This window comes from Paramisgurnus dabryanus, chromosome 8 (genome assembly GCF_030506205.2).
Source record: "Paramisgurnus dabryanus chromosome 8, PD_genome_1.1, whole genome shotgun sequence".
NCBI lineage: Eukaryota > Metazoa > Chordata > Actinopteri > Cypriniformes > Cobitidae > Paramisgurnus > Paramisgurnus dabryanus.
In genome coordinates, this window is record NC_133344.1 from 4,135,784 (window position 1) to 4,161,641 (window position 25,858).

Genomic DNA, 25,858 nt, shown 5'->3' on the forward strand with positions numbered 1-25,858 from the left:
CACGTCTTGCTTGCGAAATCTAAAATGCTTCCATTCCTCCGTTCAATGTTTGCGGAAATAAATATGAAAAAAAATCGATTCTGCTCTTTGAGAATCGATTTTTAATCGACCACGTTTTAAAAAACGATTAATCAAAAAATAGTTTTTTTTTTGCCAAGCCCAAGCGCTGAGCAGAGGTGTGCTCGGAAAAGTGTCCTCGCGCAAATAGTATTCTGCATATAGTGTTCTGCACTCTCGTATCTCTTGATTGCGCAACTTTTGGGTTTGATTAAACGAGATAAAATTACCTCGTAACTTGAGAGAGCGAATGAATGTGTGCACGAGAGAGAGAACCAAAGTGCGTGAGAGAATCAGGAAAAGCCTTTAACTTGTGCTGTAGCGTAATTATCATGCAATTCTCAGTATGTTTAAGAAAAAAAATCATGTTAATTCAGTGCAAACATCTACAGAGATTTTCACTGATGTGTTATTTTATATTCATGTGTGATTTTATGTTGGGTCAGTACAAAGGCTTGATGAAATAAATAATCTGTGTGGAAAATGATTAATGACAAAACGCAAATGGCGAATGCCTCGTCTATAAACTGCTTGCCATTGTATTTAGGGAGCTGCAAATAGCTAAGTTGTAGGCTATTCCTATGCATACGGCAGCTGTTATGATCACTGGTAGGATTAAATAATGCCGATGTGGTTCCGTGGTATTTTTAGGAGTTTTATTCAGCGATCACCAATGATCAGGCTGAGGTTCAGAAAAGAATAAAAGAAGCCACGCACATGTGGTGCAGCCCGGTCGTTTTTCAAGGCCATAACCATGGAATTTTTTGTTAAACTAAGGCAGGGGTGTCCAAAGTCGGTCCTGGAGGGCCTGTGTCCTGCAGAGTTTAGCTAAAACTTCCCTCAACACACCTGCCTCAAAGTATCTAGTCTGCCTATAAGACCTTGATTAGCTGGATCAGGTGTGTTTGATTAGGGTTGGAATAAAACTCTGCAGAGACACCAATCTGCCAAAAACCGTCTTTTCAATTGTTATTGGGCTTATTTAGACTTGTTAGTGCAGTTAGAACAGCGTGTTTGGCGCATTTACCTCAAAGTTTCAGTATTTTTTTCCGGTAATAGTAATACAATTTGCATGTCACTCTTTCTTGTCTGTTTATTCATGTCATTATGCTGTTATTTTAAGTTATGTGAGGATATTTATTGCCGTATGAGATGTTCATTGCCGTTATATAAATACTCTCGTCCATGCACATGTTGGGGAACAATCTCCTTCCCTCAGTTAGAGCATTGAAGAGGAGTCGAGCCTGGGTCTTCCAACATGACAATGAACCGAAGCATACAGCCAGGATAACCAAGGAGAAGCTCTGTAAGAAGCATATCAAGGTTCTGGCGTGGCCTAGTCAGTCTCCAGACCTAAACCCAATAGGGTTACACTTTATTTTGATAGTCCACTTTAGACATTCTACTAACTATAAACAACTTTGCAACTACATGTCAACTAACTTTCAATAATTTGCAACTATACGTCAACTAACTGTCATTTGAGTATTAGTAGACTCTAATGGTTGGGGTTAGGGAAGAGGTTTGGGTTAGTGGAATAAGTTGACATGCACCTGCAAAGATACTTATAGTCAGTTGAAAGTCTGTTGAGATATCATCACAATAAAGTGTTAGTAGATATTAAGCAGACAATCTACTAATTCTCTAAAGATTGGTAATTGATAAGTAGTTGCAAAGTTACTTATAATTAGTAAAATGTCTAAAGTGTACAATCGAAATAAAGTGTTACCCCAAATATTAACATTGATTTTATCAGGTGTTCAAATAGTTATTTGCAGCTGTATCATACAAATAAATAGTTTAAAAAAACCATACATTGTGATTTCTGGATTTTTTTTATACCGTAAAACTTCAAATAATAGCCGAGTCCCAAATAGACGCCTGTCTCTTTTAGACGCCTGGTGTGACGACAGGTTTGGGTAAATAAACGCCTGTCTCAAATAAAGGCCTGGTCTGTTTTTTAGTTTCGGGTTGTATTTAATCTTCTAAAACCCGTCAGATCGTCTGTTTAAGCCAGTTCTATGGTGCAGATTGCACACGCTAAAGTTTTGAGTACCGGTAGATGTCACGTGACAGACGCAGTCATTCCATTACTCATCACTATGACAACACAACAAGGTTCGTCGTCAGGATTGAAGTGATGATGACAGTAGCGAAGTGGCAATCGGGAGAGTCGGGACTTTTCCCGGTGGGCCGGTAGTGTTTTGAGGCCGCTGATAATAGCCGGGCTTTCAGTCTTTTGTCATGCATGCACTACCGCCACACATGGTATTTCTCACGCGGAAACACTATTTATCATATTTAATATGCTGCAGCGCCCAAAATGTATCTAGCCGCACTGCTCTCTCTATCAAGCCCGTCTCCCCTGGAGTTCTAGTCGAGCAAGCCAATCCAAGAAAATAGGACTGTTGTATCTGGGTAAGATGTCATGCAACAACCAATAAAAAAGCATATCCTCGTTTGCTTTATTTGTGCTGCCAATAATTTAAGACTGTTATTCTTACACAAACTAATTTGTTAAACACATTCAAATTATAAATAAAACGTAATATGTGGTAACCTCCTGCTGTCATGCTGGAAAAATTAAATTAAAAGCCTGTCTCTTATAGACGCCTGTCTCTTTTAGACGCCTGGTGTGACGATAGGTTTGGGAAAATAAAAGCCCGGGCTATTATTTGAAGTTTTACGGTAGATTATGTCTCTCACAGTGGACATGCACATACAATGACAATTTTAGACCCCTCCATGATTTCTAAGTGGGAGAACTTGCAAAATAGCAGGGAGTTCAAATACTTATTTTCCTCACTGTATAAATGAGTAGGAAATGTATAATGTACAACCGTACAACCATGCTTGTCACCTATATTTTCTCCTCAAAAGTTAACCTGCTTATTTATATTTCTGATATATGTGGAGATAAATAGACATTTGATCCATTCATGTGTCCTGACCACTAGGCTATACACTAGAGATTGTAAACATCCTAACTAGTCCATCAAATAATATCTAAAGTATATTGTTTTGTGAAAAAACACAGCAGGCTATTATATTAATTATTGAGGAGGCACTTTTCAACAGAAAGTGTCAATCACATGATCATTTGATATGCAGAAGCAGCAGTTAGCAAGGCACAGCAAACGGAGTATGTGTGAAACAGGCGTAAGGCTGATGAAAAAAATCTGCATCAGCACTAAAAAAAATCTGTATTGGTCGATCCCTGATTTTGTGTCTCTCTCTCTCTCGTGTGCACAGACTCTGTCTCTTTCGCGCAATGTGGCTCTCTCTCTCTTGCGGCATTCGCCTCACATTTGTCCACAACTGCGGCTCATATTTGTGAGGGAGAGGAAGGGAGGTGTCCGGCCTTCAATATCTCTTATTGGTTTAGACCACGATGTGTGTGTGTCTAATGCAGTGGTTCTTAACGTTATTCCTCGAGGCCCACTGCCCTGCACATTTTGTATGTCTCCCCTATTTAACACACCTGATTCAAATCATCAGCTCATTAGAAGAGATCTCAATGAACTGAACTGAGTCTGCCAGATAAAAGAGACATACAAAACATGCAGGGCAGTGGGCCTCCAGGAATAACGTTAAGAACCACTGGTCTAATGTGTGTCTGTTGTTGAACCACAAAGATACTTTCAGAGTTGCAGAAACTTTTTGTCCCTTGAACGGCTGGTTGCACTCTAGACCCCTTAATTCCTTTTTATTTTTTTGCTCCATATGTTTACACATTTTGGTTTATTTGATGTGCAATGACCCAGCTGTCTATACATATGTGTGAATCTAGTAAAAGACACAGAATCTCAATTCTTCATCCTTCTTTGTGTAAATAAGAGTGAAAAGACAATTTAATTGTTTCATGTTTCTTTCAGATGTGAAGAGTGATTCATGTTTGGATATAGAAATAACGTCCTCAACATCAAAAGAGCGACTGACAGCACAAACTCTTTCCTGCATCACCTGTGGAAAGACATTCAGCTCACAGAGACATTTAGAGAGACATGAGAGAAAACACACAGAACAGAAACTCTTCACCAGATCTGAGATCAGCTTTACTACCTTACAAGAGAAGAAACTTCATTCAGAAGAGCACACAGAGAAGAAGAAGAAGAAGAAGCAGATTTACTGTGAGCAGTGTGGGAGGATTTGTGTCTCTTCCTATAAACTAAATATTCACATGAGGATACACAGTGGTGAAAAGCCTTTCAACTGCACTGAATGTGGAAGTTACTTCAAAACCAAAGACAATCTTAAAATTCATAAGAGACTTCATGCAGGTGAAAAACCTTTCAAATGCTCTCAGTGTGACAAGAAGTTTGCTCAGTCAGGTCACTTGAAAGCCCATCAGAGACTTCATACAGGTGAAAAACCTTTCAAATGCTCTCAGTGTGACAAGAAGTTTGCTCAGTCAGGTCACTTAAACACCCATCAAAGAGTTCATACTGGAGAGAAACCTTATTACTGTAGTGTCTGTGGGAAGAGTTTTAGTCAACAGGCTACCTTACTAAATCACGAGAGAACTCATACAGGTGATAAACCTTTCAAATGCTCTCAGTGTGACAAGACGTTTGCTTTTTCATTTGCTTTAAAAGTCCATCAGAGAGTTCATAGATGAAAGAAACCTTTCGTCTGCTCTCAATGTGGAAAGAGCTTCTCTAATTCATCTCAATTAATAGTTCATCAGAGAGTTCACACTGGAGAGAAACCTTATCACTGTAGTGTATGTGGGAAGAGTTTTGGTCATCCCATCAGAGAGAACTTTAATAAGGTGACACCAAAAGCTTGTATAAACTTTTAAATATTGTTAAAAGTTAACAGTAAAATAAGAACAAATAATCATATTATGAGCAATATCGGACATAAATACAACAGAACAAACATACAAATGAAATAAAACAGTGCTGTTCAGGTTTTTCAGATTGATCTAACAGTACTGTATTGTGGAGGACGAAAAATGACTCAAAGGTCCCATATTTCAAAGCTTACTAGAGTTTTATTTTAAAGCAACACTATGTAGTTTCCATGTAAATTGACTTACAGCACCCCCATGTGGTTGAAAGCGCAACAGTGCCTGGTATCAGACACTCTTCTGCAGGCAGGGGGAGGGGCGGGGCTGTGTGTCCTACCCTCCACCGCCACTTTCAGAGTGTGCTTATAGCAGCTAAGAGGCTGCTCAGGTTGCAGCAACAGTACAATTTGTCCAGTTAAAAGTTGTTCTATCACTGAAATAATTTTAGAGACATTATTTAAAGGTTAAAAACTACATAGTTTTGCTTTAAGTTATGAAGTCATTAAAGGGATAGTTAACGCAAAAATGAAAATTCTGTCATTATTTACTAATGTTGTTCAAAGCCTGTATAAATTTCTTTGTTCTGATGAACACTAAGGAAGATATTTTGAGGATTTTTCGAGAGTGAAATACACAGTTGACATAATGTTACCCATAGAAGTACACTAAGGGGCGGTTTCCCGGACAGGGATTAGACTAGTCCTAGACTAAAATAAATGTAAGAGCTGTCCAAACTGAAAACAACTTGCACTGACATATCTTAAAATACATCCGTGCCCTTTGTTTAGCCTCAAAATGCACACAAGTAATGTTTTTAGTAACGCATGTTTATTAAAACTAGTTATATTTCCTAATTAAACTAAGGTCTAGTCCTGGCTTAAGCTAATCCCTGTCTGGGAAACCACCCCATTATGTTAGTTTCTATACACTCCATACTAGGTAAGTAAACGTCTCTGGTATGTAACCAGGGTCCGAAATTAACACCCGCCAAACGCCAAATGCGGGTAGATTTTCCGTTTGGCAACTAAGTTCAAAAGACTACCCGCCACACTGGCGGGTGATTTTCGTACCAAAATATTAATGCAATTTGTTTGCCAGTAACTAATCTAGGAACGAGGTGAGCTAGCCACAGAACGTCTCTACGCTACAAGTCTCGCACTAGAGACGGTCTGTAACTAGCTACTATTGCAGGTAACTTGCGGTCTGATATTTGATATTAGCTATCAAAATGCATCCCCGCCCTGCCCGTCGGGCTATCTTGACTTACCTCTTTCAGACAGCCAGCGACGTTATCGCTGTGTGTCGCCCGTCTCTTTCAATGAGGCGTTTCTAAATCTGCTTGTCATAAACAAATGAGTACCATCCACGCCAGTAACTGACGAGAGAAGGATGACGTGAACTCCACTGCTTTGTTCTCATTGGTAGTCGCTCCCGAAAGTCGCTCGACATTTGCATGAAGTTAAACTTTTCTTAACTTTCTTGCGTCGCTGGACACGCCCATACGGTCGCCAACGGTTACTTTCGCTCGTGTCGCCGGAAGTCGCCAGGTTTTCATTGAAATGAATGAGATCGCGTCGCTCTGCTACTGATTGTTGTTGGCTGTCTGAATAGGGCATTATAGGGAGGAAAAAATATATTTAAATGCTTATGCATTCTTTCACAGATTTGGATGGGTAATAATGGTGTATGAAATTCAGGCATTGGGTATTTAAATTACGTTTGAGCGTGTGCTCGAGTTTTACTTTCACTTTCGCGATCGCGCAAAAAGACGCAGTACAGGAAGCAATCTGTAAGGATTTGTCATGGATTTGTTGGGCAAATCCTCCAACTTCATCCTGTCAGTCATTACTATCCTCACGTTAGAAAATTAAATCTCTCGCAGCAAGCTTCAAAGTATAGATTGTTCGGGCAGTGAAGAGAGAGACTCTGTGCTCTTAAAGCGACAGTAGCCCCTGTTTTTCTGATCGAAAAAATTATCCAATCTGTAACTGGATGATCCAAACTGTGAGTTTTGTGACCCACTAAACCACATTTAAATGGTGAGTATATCTGATGTGGGGATGAGCAGGAAAAGTTGGTTTACATGGAAATCCAGTTTTTTTGTTTGTTAAAAAAACAACAGCATAGGTAAAACTAATTGAATAAGCCTGTGCTATGGCATTTTCTTATCTGTGACTTCAGTTGATATTTCAGATTCAGAATCTGATGTATAGATATTTCACTTCGGTTAGAAGAAAAATTTGTACTGATGATTGATATGTACTGAAAATTGTTATGTGTTATTTGTGTTTTGATATATGTTTTGTCTTAATATTCTACATTAAAAGTCATGTATTTTTTATTCGGGCTACTTGCATTCATTTCGGGCTACCAAAAACTGAAGAGTGCCTGCCCGAAGGGCTACCAGGGATTTTTAAATTTTGCATCGGCATAGCAATTCTTTGGGGAATGCCTCGGAGTGACTGATCTGAAGCACGTGTAACACATAATCAATAATTCGATACAAACACACACGCTACCAAGTGCCAAAGCAAGTGCCTACAAAGATGCAGGAAGTACGGCATGGAGACGCAGTGTCTTGTTCCCTTCTCATGGAACCAGGGTTACATACGTAACCTGAGACATTCCCTTTTGAGGAACTCGAGCTGCGTTGCCATAGCAATGCTTTGGCGAACGAGATGCCCACGCTTTCATATTACCAAATTGCCTGTAGCATGTACTGAACACAGTCAAGGCAAAATAACCTGGGACACTAAAGAGGGTTTTAGGTATAAATTATAAAGTCTAACAAAGGTGAGCAGTGAAGACCAACTGGCCGCATCACATACGTCCCGGGATGCGTTCCACTCCAGTATTAGACACGCACTTGCGAACTTCCCTAAACACTTCCCCTCGAGGGAATCCCTGTCGCCATTTTGAAGTGCGTTCCACTTCGTCAAGTGGACGAGGGAAGTTTATATGGACAGACCCTCGCTCCCTCGATTTTGACCAAGGGAGCAAGTCTACTTCATATGTACACTTCAGGCAGCTCTATTTACCACATTGCAACACGATTATGACGTCACTTCAGAAGCTCGTGCTTTGCACAGTTTAAATGATGGAGGGGGCGGTCTCCACTTTTCATGTGATCAAGGGGGGCGATCCATACGAACCTACTTCAAGTGTTCCAGAACTAGTGGGCACTCGTACAACGTAAGCAATGATGTACATCCGAGTGAACAAGTTAGCGAGGGAAGGTCATAAAAAATTAACTGGAAAGCAGGGCTGATTCTAAGGCCTTGGCGGTAGCCATACCCTGGGTAGTGTGGGCCCTCACAGCGACGTGTGAGGGTATGCCCTGATGTACATAAGCCATTGAGATAGCATCCACTATCCATTTGCTCAAAGTCTGCTTGGTCGCCGGTAAACCTTTTCTGGGTGAACCAAAGCACACAAATAACTGCTCAGACTTCCTCCACTGAGCAGTCTTGTGAACATATGTATCCAGTGCTTGCACAGGACACACTGCATTTAGCTTTTACTGGTCTGTGCTCCTGAGTGTGGGAGGACACAGGGCCTGCAGAACAATGGGCCTCGGCACACAGTTAAGCACCTTAGGAACATAACCTGGCTTTGGATTTAGAAAAGCCTTAGCCATCCCTGGTGCAAACTCAAGACCTGCAGGGGATACTGACAGGGCCTGAAGGTCCCCCACTCGGTTTAAAGAGATAATGGCAGAAGGAACACAGTCATAAAGGCCAGAAACCTATTTGGTAAAGTTTCAAGTGGTTTGAACGGAGCCAACAAGAGCCCTTACACACAACCGCAGGGTCCCAGTGCAGCTAACAGGTTGCAACCTGCGAGTGCCATGAAGAAAGTGAGCCACTAATGGGTGTCTTTCTACTGATGAGCCTTCCACAGGAGTATGGTAGGTAGGAATTGCTGCCATATAAACCTTTAATGGTGGCAGGAGTAAACCCATCAGAGAAACGCGTGGTGTCCTGGGATGCAAATCTGGATGAAGTTTCCACTTCCCCGGGGATGTCTGTTGTCTCGACAGGGCATCTGCCACATTAAGGTGGCCTGGTATGAAGACTGCCCTCAGCGACTCCAAAAGTGTATGGTAGGCAGAAACTGCTGCTACTTATACCTTAAAGGTGGAGTAAACATATGTTCTCCACAACCTCAGTTGGTAGCATCACATACTTCCAAAGGTGTATGGTAGGCAAAGACTGCTGCCACCTAAACCTTAAAGTTGGAAGGAGTTAATCCAGCAGAGAATTGCTCCTGCAGAAATCTCAGCACCACGTTGGCGAGGCAGTTGACTGGGTCTGTCAGGTGAGCTGAACAACAAAAGGTGAAGTTTTTCCAGTTAAGGCCTAAGCTTTCTCCTTGAGGGAGGTCTGGAGTAATCATATGGTCTCCACAACCTCAGTTGGAAGCATGTCATCCTTCCAAAAGAATATGGTAGAAAGAGACTGCTGCCACCTAAACCTTAAGAGTGGAAGGAGTTAAGCCAGCAGAGAGAATTGCTCCTACAGAAACCTCAGCACCACATAAACCAGTTGACTGGGTTTGTCAGGAGTAAAGTATGGTCTCCACAACCTCAGTTGGGAGACCTGAGCCTACGAGCCTGGCCCCCTCAGAAGCCAAACTGACGGCTACTATATCTCTTGCAAGCTTCCTCCAGAACTTCTGTGGCAGAGTGATTGGGGGGAAAGAAGAGAAAGCCACATTGGGCTGTGTGTGGTGTCCTGAGACGCAAACAGATCCACCTGTTGTCACACGCCAGTAACGCGCACCCAAAACAAGCCTTAAGATAGAAACCCAAGGTTTTCTCCACACCATTAGAGCACGCAGGCAACGATGTGAAATCCTTTGATTGCAGACCTCCTTAGTAATTTATTCAATAAACCACCGATATGATGTCTGGCTGGACAAGCACATGATGTCTCTTCAGGTCTGTAAGGAAATGTGAGTCCAATCAATACCACCATCATTCCCAAGGCAATTTAAGTACCATAGCTAATGATGAGTTTCCCAGCGATTTGTGACTTTGATCATGCGAGGCGGGTTTCCCCTCGCGGAAAACCCTCCCGTGTTGAATGGAAACATAAGCTCTAATGTAAGGAATCAGTTCTCAGATCTAATTGCATCACAATCGGTTTAAGTCACAGCATAGAACTGAGCTGCATCCCTCCTTTTATGGAACAATAAAGTAATGGCTGTAAGCTGTCTTTTCTTTCAAGTGGATGTTCTACAGCCTACTGCACAAGAATGTGTTCAAGCTCCACTACTGGAGCCAGATCTATGCAGTCCAGTAAGTGACATGAACTAAGACGCTAAGATCATTATCTGAGTTATGGCGCACAAGCAGCCGATCAGGAGAATTAATGCTGTGCATAGCTGTACTAGCAACACACAGCATAGACACAAAATCGCTGTTTGACTCATCAAAGAATGACACACAGCTCATGCTGGCTGTGACAGGCAGATATACATAAATAGCCTACACATACAGGTGTAAATATATAATTATAATAATAATAGTAATAATATTATATGTATGTACATATAATACATTCAAACTGTATAAAGAGGCTTCACGTGGAAACTGCACATTTAGCCTTAAACAGTAGGCTACCATAGGCGGATTATAAATATGATCCATCTCTCTGAAGATAGACAGCTGAAATGTGGCTCTCATGTAGGGCACCTTTCGCCTGCACGAAATCATATTGCGACTCCTACGAGTGCAGTCACTGTTCTGCCTCAACAGAAGTGGGAACGGATCCGTGAGGCCGCGAGCCTGAGATTTCTCAAAAACCAACCGTGCGTGCTGACTTGTAAGACACCTATATATGTGCAACATTGTCTGTGATGTCGTGCCGACAGGGAGATACACATACTTGAACTTCTTAAACATACTTCAGATTTATGCAAACGTACACCCAGTCACTTGCTGAGGCACTAAAGGTGTTTGTATGGGATGGCTTCTTAAGCCGAAAGTATACTAGGGACGTCCGCGTATCCACGTCGTCCGCATGATGTCAATTTCGTCATGCGGAGGGTGCAGCCCAAAATTTGAGACCGCGTGGACAGTGCGCGTACAGTCCGCGTACAACAGCGCATGCGCATGAAAATATTTCAACAGGACACTCCACTATAAACAATTATACAAAGGAAATTGACAGCATTTGCACACACACTATTGTTTTTCTTCTTTAACTTTTACTTCTTCCAAGAACAGAAAGCTGTGGAGCATGTTTGTTACCATAATGTTTGATTCCTGTTCTTTTGTTGTCTTGTTGTTTGTACTAAACGGTGTTTCTTTACCTATCAGGGATCAGTGACTTTTCTTTACCTATCCTAATGTTTTAATGTACTGTAAATGTCGCCAAATCAGTGCTGCCCTGACAGCCTGGTAGAGTTATAATTTGAATAAGAAATCATTTGTATTGCGTATAGTGACGAACGCGGCCATCCGCGTGTAGCCGTGGGCAGTATACTTGGAAAGCTGCGCGCGCAAGCCGGACGCGGACGCCTAAAAAAAGGTATACCCCGGCCTTAAGCCTTCGTCTCCTGTTGCATCATTGGAAACAGTGAGTGAACGAGCGTACATCAAATGTAACTTTGAAATCGGAGTGCATTGTGGGTAAAAAGTAGAAAATGGCCAACACCCGATATAGTGCACTATATAGTGGATAGGGAGCGGTTTCAGACACCGCTAGAGAGTAAGAGATTTTAACCTCACCATGTTTAAGTCAATAAAAAACAGACAGGGCTGGTGTCTGTAACTTAAGAAAACAAACATCTGGTTTCAAACACATATTTTAACAAAACCTGTGGCTACTAAAGACTTTAGTGTTACAAAACAACACATTAGCATCACATAACCATTTACAATATAATTATATGAATTATTATTATATAATTTTAGTTTTCTCTGGCTCCATTATGTAAATTAAAATTAGTGTTGCATGTAGGGTTGCCATCTGTCCCGTATTAGTCTTGACATCCCTATAGAGCTCTTCACAGTTCACGTCACAGGCAGTTCCCACTGCGCATGTCGGGGTCAGAAAAGTCATTACAGCAGATTGAGTTGCGTATTATTTGGTATTGTCAAAAATGCCTACTTGCATCATGGGCTTTGAAAATTGCACCAGGTCTGCCGTTAAGTTTTTCGGGATTCCTGCAGAATCTCAAAAACAAAAAATACAACATCTGTGGCTGCAAGCAATTAAACGTGCAGACTGGGACAATGCAAAGATCAAAGAGGCTTGTGTTTGTAGTGCTCACTTCATTTCAGGTCATCATTTTTCAGCCCTGTTAGATTAAACTAGAAAGCCTAAATGGTATGAACAGTTTGACTCCATGCTGCGCGTGCACCCGTTGTTTACAAACCTTGAAGGGGTCTATTTAGAGACTAATTTATTTTTCCCGTACGGGATGTCCCTCATTTTATTTTTGACTGCTACGCTGATCTAACCAGTGACTGATACAACAGGCAAACAACATCAAAATCCTGCGAGAGCGATTTGAGAAATCATACAGAGAAGACTGCTATCGAAATGCTCTCGCTGTACTTTGATGTCATCCACCTGTCAGTTGTTGCAGCGCCTCAAGCATCAGTGCTTGTCAATCTTGTCAATGGCCTCTTCATCTCTTAAAGCTTTTGAGCCCATCACCTCCAGCAACTGAGGGAGGTACATAATCCATCCTAAATTTTTAAATCAAATTTTTCACTCACTTGGTCCAGGCCTGCTGTCTTTGATAAATAAGTGCCTGCAAACTGGCTCTGTTCCTGCTGATCTTAAAATTGCCACCGTTACCCCTTTACTCAAGAAGCCGGCACTAGACCCCTCAATCAAAAAAAAAACTTTCAACCTATCTCTGACCTGCCTTTCATTTCTAAAATTTTGGAGAAAGTTGTGTTAAATCAATTTCAGAGTTTTTTTGAATACACTGTGTATTTATGAGATTTTTCAATCAGGATTTAAATCTGCTCACAGTACTGAGACTGCCCTTCTACATGTTTTAAATGATATCAATCTCTCTACTGACTCCGGAGACTCTGTGATTCTCATTCTTCTTGATTTGTCTGCTGCATTTGATACTATAGACCAGTGTTTCTCAACCCTGGTCCTCAAGGACCCCCTTCCAGAAAGTTTTAGATGTCTCCTAATTTAAAACACCTGAACTAACTCATCAGACTCCTTCCAGAATGTCTCCCTAACAAGCTAATAATTTAAATCAGGTGTGTAAATTAAGGAGACATCTAAAACATTTTGGAAGGGGGTCCTTGAGGACCAGGGTTGAGAAACACTGCTATAGACCACTCTCTTTAATTATCAAGGCTTGAGACTTGGGTAGGTCTAAAAGGAAATGTTTTGAGCTGGTTTCGGTCATAACCGATAGAAAGTTCATAGTGAAACTAGGTAACTTTACATCCTCCCCTGCCTTGCTATCTTGTGGCCTTCCACAAGGCTCTATTCTAGCTCCTTCTCTATTCTCATTATATATGTTACCCCTGGGCTCAATTCTCAGGAAACATGGTGTATCCTTCCATCTCTATGCGGACGACACAAAATTCTATCTACCAATTAGGAAAAATTATCCGACTGCAATTTCATCTCTTCTACAATGCTTGGAAGAGGTCAAATTGTGGCTGGCACAAAATTTTCTATTCTTAAATGAAGGAAAGACTGAGTTATAGTTATAGTGTTTAACCCAAATGAGAACCCTCAGTCTTCAAACATTAATCTAGAGAGTTTATCGGTTTTTAGATCTTCACGAGTGCAGAATCTTGGCATCTTCATTGATCAACACTTAAAATTTGACAAACATATCTCTCTTCAGTAATTGGGTCTAGCTTTTACCAATTACGGCTTCTCTCCAAAATTAAACACTTTCTCTTTCCTAAGACTCTAGAAATGGCTGTTTATGCATTTGTAACCTAGCGCTTAGATTACTGTAACTCTTTATATTGTGGTATATCTCAATTTCCGATCAAGCGCCTTCAGCTAGTTCAAAATGCAGCTGCCAGATTTCTTTCTAGTTCCTGCAAATATGAACACATTACTCCGATTCTCAAATCTTTACACTGGTTGCCGATTTCTCAGAGAATAGATTTTACAATTCTACTCTTGGTTTATAAGTCGCTTTATAATACCGCTCCCCTATATCTATCTGAACTTCTACATCTCTACTCTCCTCTCAGAAATCTTCGCTCATCTGACCAGGCTATGTTAGTGATCCCTCGTGTAATACTCAAGCATAGAGGAGAGCGTGCTTTTTCTGTGGCCGGCCCTCGCTTATGGAACGCTCTGCCTTTAGAAAGTAGGACGGCACCTTCTATCTCTAGTGTCAAGTCATTGTTAAAGACCCTCCTATTCTCTCAAGCCTTTTTATGACTGACATATATGCTCAATAAAGGAATACTTTTTAATGAATACATTATTTACTTTTTCATATTTTATTTTATATTTTAATTTTCTTAAAGAATTGTTATTTTAGCTGTGAATGTATTAAACTGTGTATGTGTGTATCGTCTGTGTGTGAAATGTTAGATGCACTGTAAAGCACTTTGGTCAGCCATGTGGGTGTTAAGAAAGGTGCTATATAAATAAACTTGAACTTGAACTGTAGTGCTGATCACGACACTTGATAATGATCTCCGACACCTTTCATCCAATCACAATCATATGTTTAAGAGAGTCAAATAGTACGATTTCATTTTTTCTTTTTATATTATTTGTTTGTGCATGTATAAGATCTGCTTAGTTACAAAGTTTGTTCTAAATTCTGAAGAGATCGCTGATCCAGCCCTGCCTAAAACGCCTCAATCTGAAATGCCCCAAGGCATTTCCAACTTTGCTAGAAAATTCTTGTGCTTTTGATTTACAGACTGTAAGTGTGTTTTACTTAAAGTATTTAATGTTGACTCTTAAAAAAAACTACAGCTCACAGAATGAATCTATGGCTCTTCATCTGTGGTCCTATATCGTACTGTGAGAGAGGTTCAAAGACGGCTGTTTTCCCGGTCTTGCGTCCAAAAATTCATCTGTGTCAGAAATTCAGCATGCACTTCAAGCAATCCAACGCACATGTTTATTAGGACTGATGTTTCTTTAGAGAAAATTGTTGTTGTTGTTTAGGGATTTTTTTACAGTTTAAAAGGGGATGAGCTCATTAGCAATCTAAGATGTTGATAGCTCCCATGTTGACAGGGACAAAAGATTTAAAGATCGCTTTCTGCAATAAAGACTACTGCTCGAGGAAAAAGTATCCTGGTCTTCGCTAAAAAGGTTTACAACACCGTCAAAGCCTCTGTGTCATCATCGTACAGTCAATATGCTTGTGGTACCCAAGTTTAAACAATCCATGTCGCACAGTGTGATCCTAGGAGTGCAAGAATCCTGCAGTGTATTCCAGGCTTTAGACAGATATTAAAGGTAATGGTTCAGTTAAAGGACTGTTAAAAGTACCTGCTGTAAATTAACAAACTATTAATCAACTAATATTTTATAACCAATAGAGTTAAAAATTAATATATAATTAGGAGATTAGTTATCATTTTGACTTAAATACACTGTATATTCACACAAAACCATACTCGCACCTCTGCTGCAGGCCATCTTATGTCACAGAAGTAGAATTTAATGTTTTACTTGCAAGGGCTTCAACATACAAAGCAATCACATCAATGTATAGCAGAAGCAACTCTCAGTATTCTTCCTGGGCTTTTTATGAGCCTAAACTTACCCCAAACCTCTAGTGTAGTAAAACCATGGTTTTGCTGATAGTAATCAATACACAAAAACATGCTACACTTTTACCATGTAATTAACAAAATCATGGTTAATTTTCATAAGGGAGGTACAGTGGATCATAATGTGTGCTATTAATTGTTCAGTTCAATAAATTCCATTGCAGGTTAATTGTCTCCTGTAGGCAGTGTTTGAATGGACAATGAATATCTACATAATATTTTTATATTTGCTGCAGATTATTACACTGTTTAACTTATTTCGTGTACACTCTCACACACTTTACACCCTACTGACACACCAGAAACAACAGAGCTGTAAATCTGCCTCCAGATCTGCAGCCTCCTCATAATCACTTGTAAAGCAGTGAGGGTCTTCTGTCTCCAGTACAGCAGGAGGCGCTGCAGCTCTTCAGTCCGCAGATAAACTCACTAAAGAAAGAAAGAAAGAAAGAGCGCGAGTGTGATGTGTTTGTGTATCCTCAGTGTTTTTCTCTCTTGCGTGTTTCATTGAGTATAAACAGAGTCTTGTCTCTGTGTATTTAATTGTTGAGACGTTGATGATGAGATGTGCTGTGCTATAAATCAGTAGAAACTGATCTGTCCATGCTGGATATATTGATGATTTCATCACAGAAAGCTCTCAGCTGAAGAAAAAGGTGGCGTTACTGGAGACAAAGCTGAGGTCAAGAGGAGATTTCAATATCATGACCCTTCTCGGAGATTTAGCAATGAATCGAGAGGTTTGTACAGCTTAAACATCATTTATCTGAATCAGACAACATCAAATCATTTCTGATCTTACTGTCTGTGTGTGTTGTGTTGTCAGGATGTGGATTGTTGTGAATCTTCAGTGTATGTGTTGTCTTCAGTGTTGTAACTATCTGAAGAGAAATCCAGACACACACAGGACTCCGAGCTCAGTCTGACTTTACTCTGTTATACTGAGTCAAAGCCCACAGACACTCAGGACACTACAGTGTGTGACAGTAAACAGAGCTTACAGGAGGATCAAACCTCCACAGCGTCTCTGGATTCTGTCTGTAACGCTTAGTGATGGGTCGTTCGCGAACGAGCCGGCTCTAAGAGCCGATTCTTTGTAGTGAACGAGAAGAGCCGACTCCCGTCAACGAGAGCCGAATCTTCAGCCGCAGGCAGGGGCGGGACCTATTTGTATGTGGCACAAAATGCATCCAATCAAATGGGAAGACAGACTAGAGGAAGTTAAGGCATTTACCAAAAAGAAGAAGAAAGTTGAGGCAAGCTGAGGCATTTATTATAAATGCTAACCTGCACTAAAGACTAATTTTGACTATTTATTTGGTTTGCTGTGGTTCTGTGTTCATTGTTCAATTGTTTAATTAAAGTTTTATTATAATGTTAATTATAACTATGTATTTTTTGACGAAAAAAATCATAAAAATACAGCTTTTATAAAAACAATTGATACAAAAATTGCATACCAATACACAAACCATTCACAATTGCTACATTTGGCTTTAAAAAGAAGTCTCCCAGATACTAAAAATTAATAAAGAGCTGGAGCCGTAAGAGCCGGCTCTTCTAAGGGAGCCGAGCCAGAAGAGCCGAATCTATGAAAAGAGCCGGATTGCCCATCACTAGTAACGCTGGAGAACAGCAGCAGATCCTGCAGACCAAACTAAAGATGTGTTCAGTTAAACTCATCGACTGCACGATCCTCATGATGAAGATTAAAACTGAACCCACAGAAATCAAAACTGAACCCACAGAAATCAAAACTGAACCCACAGAAATCAAAACTGAACCCACAGAAATCAAAACTGAACACACAGAAGAGGAAGATCGCACTGAGGAAGATGATGCTTTTGTTCCATCAGGTATGTCTCCTTAATTATTGTTTTTTTTTTTACACTTTTAACTGTCATATGAGCACCTGTTTTGGGTTTTCAGTCACAAACTCACTAATCAAAAGACCCAAAAATGTAAATTTTAAAGGAGTTTAGGCTAAATTTAATAAGCTGCTTATTGAGGAACATGCATGTTGGCTTAGTTCACCCCAAAAAGAAAATGTTATCATAAATCACTTATGCCTGTGTCGTCCTAAACCACAAGTGCTTTGATTCTCTTCAGAACACATTTTTAGATATTTTTGATGAAAACTGGGAGCCCAGCAAACACAGAACGTTCCCATATGGTATTTGGTTATTTTTTTGGGAACCAAAACCTCCCTGCTAAAAAATGATAGAAATCATCACAGAAGTTCTATTGGATGTAACAGTTTTAATGGGATTTTTATTGGTTGTAATGGAAACTATAATGGTCTCTATGGTATGTGTTGCGTTATTGGATCATTTTTGTGCCAATAAAAATGAATGCAAATGTCAAGAAATGAACGAACATGTGAAATGAGAATAAAGAAAACCCAGCTAACAATTTTTGGTTCCCAAAACGTTTTCCTAACGTTAGTTTTTTTGTTCTAAAATTGTTCCCCTAACGTTAGTTTTTGGTTCCCATAATGTTATTTTTTAAGGTTTTGTTTTTGTTAGCCAGGAAAGTTTTCTTTACAGAAATAGAACTTTATATTTAGGTTAGTGTAACCTTACGGTAACGTTATCATAGCATTATTTTTATGTTAACATTAGGGTAACGTTAAACTAACCTAAAAATAACGTTCCCCTAACGTTATTCTAACGTTATCATAGGTCTACCGGTGTAGGTCTTTAAAAAGTAATGTTTAGCACAATGCATAGGTTGCACCAGTCACTGGGTGGTGTAAAAACAAAAAAATAAACACTAAAACTAAGTCCAAACATGTTTAATGCATTAATAAATTCATTACAAATACAGATAATGCATATTTTTGCCTTACTGTAAACTATCAAACTTACAATCAACTTTTTTCTTGCTTTGTTGTAAAAGTTTTAGGCTACATTAAAACACAGACTTGAGTAAAGAAATCCCATTCTTGTGCTGTAATCACCAGTGGATCACAAGTGGGCGATGCTAAAGACTAGGGGTGGGAATCGCTTGGACCCTCGTGAATCGATCCAGAATCGATTCTTAGGGTCCCGATTCGATTCAGAATCGATTCTTGACGTACTAATTTGCATATTTGTGACGTCATTACATCACATTTGCTCTCAAAGCCAGGTTAATGTTTGTGCTTTTGCTTCTAGTCTCTGAACTGTCATATTCTGTACTTTAATGCAACTAAGGGATAAATAATGTCTTTCTTATATACATATATGTCCTGTTTCTGTTGTAAGACATTAAAACCAGTAAAAATAATAATTAAACGTGACACATTAATTCTATATTTTGCGTCTAGCATCATCTTTATACACAGTGATCGGCAGTATTACTGTATTTATATAATGCAGCGCATCCAGCGACTGAATAACAAACGATTAGGGCTGGGTATCGATTCAGATTTTCCAGATCGATTCGATTTCGATTCACAAGCTTCCAAATCGATTCGATTTCGATTCTCGATTCAATTTTCGATTCTGGTTCTCGGACCGGTTTTTATACTCTATTCAACTCAATGAATATAGATTTAATATAATTATTATATTAATAAAAAGAACAGTGAACAGCAGGTTACAAGTGAGTAATTAATAAAATCGACGAAGCACCTGAAACCGCCATTTAAAGCACTGAATGAATGAATGACAGGCTTGCCTCTTGCTCCTTGGTAACATGCGCTAGGCAAAAAAAGAGGGTGACATCTAGTGAAGAAGACTAGTAATTCGATTAATGTTAATCTTTTGTTCAATGTTTGCATAAATAAATATGAAAGAAAAAAATCGATTCTGCTCTTTGAGAATCGATTCTGAATCGACCACGTTTTAAAAAACGATTAATCGAAAAATCGATTTTTTTGCCCAGCCCTACAAACGATGTGCATATTTTTACAGATGTATGTTATATCTAAACAGTCAGCGGATGGTTTAGGGAAACGCTATAGCACAGTCAGAAGAGTCATTAAATTAAATGCGCTGTGTGTCTCCCTGCCGCTCACTGAACAGAGAAAAGGCAGAGCAAGACTATCCAAAAGTGTATCTTGTTTTCTTGCAGTTTAGAATGAGTCAAACAGGGCTGTTCTAGATCTTATTTCTTTCTCTTTTGCTCTTGTAAGCTCCGCTATGCGCTCGTGCAGTGCGCACTCTCTTAAATTGTCCGTGTGCAACACCGCTCCCCCAGTTGAGTCCGCCTTTTGGTTCTGATAACGTATTTTGTAAACTAACATTTAAGAATCGATTCTTGACATTTGTGAATCGATTCAGAATCGGCCCACATCCGAATCGCGATTCATCTAAGAATCGATTTTTTGTCCCACCCCTACTAAAGACAGGTGTAAATGATGTTTAAAATGTTTTGAGCTCATCCACTTTCGACCACATTAAAGCCCGGAATACACTGCACGTTTTTTGCCCTCCTATAAGATCATTACCTTATCACACTGTGCGACATGGTTCGTTTAAACTCGGATACGAGAGGCATGTAGACTGTACGATGATGACACGGAAGCTTCGGCGACAGCGTCACACGTTGCACAACGTCACCAGCATGCGCTCGTGGTAAACGAATACAGGTGTAGCAGCCGATCCTGTTCCCCTCGGAATGTCTGTTCCTCTTGTCGCTTTTTGTACACCCAGCTGTTTTTTCTGAATATTTCTTTTATAGTTTTAATTGTTGTAAGCTGTATTAGGTTGTACAAACTCTGTAAATATGCTATACCATATTAAAAAAATTAAATAAATAAAAAACACACAGATATTCTTAGGTACCTGTGACTGCGCTGTCAGCAGAAACGCTTTATCGACTGGAAGGGGGAACAGACATTCCGAGGGGAACAGGATCGGCTGCTACACCAGCGCGCAGGTCGTAGCAGCAAACACACTGTGCGTTGATCATGCTGAATTTCTGACACTGTCAGAAAACTATCAAAGGCTATCTTTGGACGCAAGACCGGGAAAACGGCCGTCTTTGAACCTCTCTCATTGTACGACATAGGACCACCGATGAAGCGCACGATCACAGAAATCGCGACGATTGTTTCACGAAGGCAATCTTTCGTCTGGGACAGCCAATAATCGTGCAATGTATTCCGGGCTTAAGAGGTTGTTGACTTAACACATGAGACTGGATTGTTTTTGTAGTGTGAACGCACATGTGTTCAAATGTCTTTGAACAGTCACACAAGTTCACCTTTTCTCCCCCTATTTATCTAATCTGAGGCACTGAGCACAATATTTTACATCTTTTCTGACTTCTAGCGCAAACACACAGTGTACAGCGCTATCTTTAGGCTTTCATTGATATAACTAAAGCGGCTGATCTCCACGTCTTTCATTAGTTTCATTTTGCGAGCGCGTGGAAGTTGTGCGATCTTATTTCATCAATTGTGCTGAAATATCAGAGACAGCTCTTAAATATTCATTTAAAAAAAACACTGTGCAGCATGTTTACTTACAACACAAGCAGCGGACTCTGACATTATATTAGTTTGTGGCCATTTAAACCATCATTACGCTCGCTTGTGTTTAAATGACAGCAGAGAAACTCGCCCACAGTCTCCACAGACCACCCCCTCACAGTATTTAGGACAGAAGCGGTCGAAAGTGGACAAAAGAGACAAATTTAAATGCCAAGTGTAATTGTTGGCCACGCTTCAGGGGCCTCATTTATAAAATGCTGCGTAAAAACCATCCTAAATTTGATATTACGATAATTTCACAAAAATGCGTACGTGTGATTCATAAACCGAACGTACGCGCAGAAAACGCGCGTACCCCTTTCAAATCTATAAATCAGAAATGAAGTTGAACTTGTGCGCGCAGTCGAGCAGTTTCAGATCTCCGCCTTTAAACGATGCGTAATTAATGTCAGACATATAAAAAGCGCTTGTCAATGTTTAAACCAAATTTCAAACAGCAAGAATAGCTTATATTTCCAAAAACCTGCAGCAATCAGACAAGCAAAAGTGCGTACGTCTGCTCAGACCCTGACGTGGCGCTAAGGACTTTTCCACGTCAAAGACGGTTTTTATAAATATGGACTTTGCCGTGGATTTTCGCCTACGCACACTTTACGATCAAATCTGTGCGTACGCAGGCTTTATAAATGAGGCCCCTGATGTGTGAATGTACTGTCAGAGGGTACGGTGATATGCACCTGAAATATGATAAAAGGGTAGAACCCGACCGATATGCATTTTTTGGGCCGATGTCGATACAGATATTAGGAAGTAAAAAAAGACCAGCCAATATTCTTTGTTATAGTACAGTACACATATACTACAGTATATTATAAAACAGAACTGTACATAGTGCATCATCTTCCCATAACTGATATCAAACTTGTTAAATATTAATCCAAATGATTATTTAACAAAATCTTTAGCATAGTCCATCTATGTAAATGAGTCTGGTAAAACAAAGACAAAGTTTTCCTACTCTATCAACACCCTTTTGGATTGGTCATCTGAACTTCAAGGGGTTGGTCTTAGCTCAGGTTAAGAGGCCTGCACCCCAATTCATCGATGCTCACAGCACACAGCTCACGCACAGCACGCCAAACGGCTGCTCAATAGCGAGGCCACGGCGCCCAGCCGGGCTCGCTGTGAGACCTGTCCCTCTCTCGGATAGTTTCACGGGCACCCTGACACTTGGACAAACTTGGACAAACTGGACAAATTAATCGCCACAGATTAACCAGACCGACGGATTAACCCAAAAAGGAACAACTCCTACAGACGCCTCAGGACTCCGTCATGTGATCACAAACTCAGGAACTCTCTTCCTATCATACGCGCCCATACAGCTGAACGTACACACGTGCCTCACAAAAGCCAAACGCAAGTATCGCTTAGGGGTGGGCGATAAACCGGTAGACAAAATTAACCGGTAGAAATTTGTCAACCGGTAGAGATTTTGGACTATCGTTTCTATCGAGGTTACGTGCCCACGTCACGCTCCTGTTTGTACACGTATTTAAGCACTGCAGTTTTAAAACAAGTTATTTTAAGCCATTGAAACACAGACAACAGATCTGTATGCGTGCGTTCTTTCTGTGTGTCAGGAGCGGACAAGTCGCGCAACCGCTGCTCTTTCTGTCTGTGAGGAGCGCGCAAGTCGCGCAACCTCTGCTTATTAAGCTCGTGAGCATTTTTCCCGCTTTATTGGCCTTAAATACACATATGCGTCAAAATTCCCGTCTTTGCAAGCATCATCATAAACACGACCAGTAAGGTCTTAAGAGAAAGTTAACAGCTAAAAGAGAAAGCGCATGTGTAACAGTGTATTGGATCCGGACTTAGGTCTTAAAGGGGAAGTTACCTAATTTTGCTCCTGTCTGTCACTCGTGTTAATCAAACAGGATTGAGAAAAAAATCTCTCACTGCTCCTGATTAAATCACTTTTCTACCTTAAATAAAAATATATATACGCCTATACATACATGCATAATTATTTATTATCATTCTTATTGACTGTGTATCTTCAGAGAGCTTGAGTTTTGTTTGTTTTTATCTTCTTTCTATGCTTGTATATGTTTTTTGTGAGAATTATGAACATTTCTATGGTATTAAAGATTTAAACCTTATTAAAACATAAAAAACTCTACCGTGATACATATCGTTATCATGATATAAAATTAATCCTATCGTGATAGAAGATTTTGGTCATATCGCCCACCCCTAGTATCGCTTGTTCATTCGCTGTAAAAGTTATTGCCCCTTTTAATTAAGGTGATTCTTAGAGTTCTGATGATTTGTGCAGAAGTTAAGTCTATAGTGATTAGGGGTGGCACGGTCCATGAAAAAAATCCGAACCGTTCGGTTCGCTTGTCTCGGTTCGGAGCGCGTGTGTACCGCACGGTTCAACGGTTCATGGCATGCGCAATGTAGTCTCATGCCCTGTATGTGACCTCAGATTGCGTATTTCCCTTTCGCGCGAAAGAAGAGGTGGTTTCGAGTATAAGTACTGCAGGTTATGTTACGTATAGAAATGGCAAGTGGGAGAGAAAAGGAAGTCTGCCCGCAGTTGGAGGATGTGCCAGCGTCGTATAAGTTTGGTGTGTGGAAACATATTTTTATTTCATGTTACCTATGATGACAGCGGAAATAAAACAATAGATTGAACTGCTCAAACAGCCACAGGAGACCGCCTTCTCTCCGACCATTTATCTAATCTGAGGTACTGTTTTACGTCTTTAGCGCTATTTTTAGCCTTTCATTGATAAAATTAAAGCGGCTGATTTCCGCGTAGTTTCATTTTGCTAGCGTGTGAAAGTTGCGCGATCTTATTTCATAAATTTCCCCTCAAAGTAATCAGGACAGAAGTGGTCAAAAGTGGACAAAAGAGACGGATTTAAATATTACAGGTGTAAAGGTTATGTTTCTCTCTCGTCCACATATACTCTCAGTATTAAAGCAGCCTCAGTGATAAATCTAAGAGCTACACTGAAGTTGGCATTCTAATAAATGCAAGTTATCTTTGTGTGCTAAAAATGCACACAAAGTTCATGTAGATGGCAATACACATTCTCTTTTTTGCCAAATAAATGAAAAGCATGTTGAAATCATCGATGTCTTCCCTCTTGCTGTTTCAAAATCTCACCTGGCTTTCCTCAGGGATGGTCCCAATAATGTGCTTAAAGTCAAATTCAGTTTGTGCATGATTACATGATATAACTTTTTTTTTAATACTGTATCCTAAATTATGGATAATTAATACATTAATAAGATAATACATAACTGGAGTGTTAAAAATTTAAAGAAAAAATAACAAGAACCGTACTGAACCGAGAACCGTGACCATAGAACCGTGATACGAACCGAACCGAGGGTTTTGTGAAACGTGCCACCCCTAATAGTGATATTGCCCTTCCTTTACTCTCTCTCGCTCTCTTAATTTTCCATTCTTTCTCTTTCATATATATTTCTTGTTTGTATGTATAGTTAGTCTTGTGTGTTTTTGTAGTGTAACGTAGTTTAATAAACCGGTTTTGCATTTCACAATTGAATCGTTTCTGTGTTCAATGCTCATGAAATAAATGTCACTTAATCTGCCGTTAAGATCTTAAAGCTACATGCTTAAAAATACTTTATAGCAGTAAGAATGTTATTTTCTAAAGGCCACGGAATTAACTTCTTAAATGTACAATTATGAGTATTTGCTGGACAAATATGAGTATTTGCTGGACAAATACATTAATTAATTGTTATTATTCTGCAAAATCAGTTTAAAATCTTAATAATTTGTAGAATTAATTACAGTTAATTGTACTTATTATTCCATTTGAGCTAAATATGGGAATTTCCCCAAATTCCCTTAAATTCCTGTAGTGTTTTGGTCGGAGGTTTATAGTGTTTTAAATAACGCTGTTCTCCTCCTCCCGCTGAATTCGCTACACTACATAAAATAAATAAATTTTTTCAAATGATCACTCACACTCAAGACGCCTGTCTAAGGTAAAGACAAAAAATGTAATGACAAGAGTCTGCATTAATCTGCCTTCATGCGTTTATTACACAAGATGGTTTCAGATGAGTTTAGTTCAATTCAGATTTTTACACGTTTATTGATATTTTAATCGCAGTAGTATTTTGGATTTGTTCATATTTGCCTGTTCAGCATACAGCTCGCGTGTTTTATCGCCTCCGCTGTCACTGTGAGAGAAAAAACATTCATTCATCTGCTTCATGTGATGTGAAACATGTAAAGTGATGCACGGTCTCGGTTTATCTGTTCTCTAAACAAATGAATAAACACATTTGACTTGTATGCTCATCTTGTAAGTTTATGAGTAGAAATGGACATGTGAACGAAAATGAAAATAATTACAGCATGAAATGATGAATAACTGACTGACGGACTCTTTACAACGCTTTTTATCAAAATAAATGACGGAGATTAAAAAAGTCTATTGCAACATGTGTGTGTGTGTGTGTGTGTGCGTGTGTGTGTGTGTGTGTGTGTGTGTGTGTGTGTGTGTGTGTGTGTACCTGGTAATTATCACGTTGTGGGGACCAATTGTCCCCACAAAGATAGGAATACCAGTGTTTTTGTGACCTTGTGGGGACATTTTGATGTCCCCATGAGGAAACAAGCTTTTAAATCAAACAGAATGATGTTTATTGAAAATCTAAGGTACAAGAAAGGTTTTTGTGATGGTTGGGGTTAGGGAATGGGGCAGGTTAGGGGAATAGAATATACAGTTTGTATGGTATAAAATGCATTACGTCTATGGAATGTCCCCACAAAACATGGAAACCA

At 39.8% G+C, this 25,858-nt stretch overlaps 1 protein-coding gene across 2 annotated transcripts in view; it reads left to right on the plus strand.

The window, feature by feature from the left end:
* Nucleotides 1-25,858, plus strand: part of LOC135771678 (uncharacterized) — a 67,235-nt gene that overhangs the window by 30,139 nt on the left and 11,238 nt on the right. Inside the window, exon 1 of one of the 2 annotated variants that reach the window (XM_065282024.2) lies at nt 17,244-17,455. The exons of the other annotated variant lie outside the window; for it this stretch is intronic. Coding sequence (XP_065138096.1) covers nt 17,263-17,455 — 193 coding nt within the window. The 5' untranslated portion in view covers nt 17,244-17,262. Of the gene's footprint in view, nt 1-17,243; nt 17,456-25,858 lie in introns of those variants that run through there. 2 annotated transcript variants of the gene reach the window in all.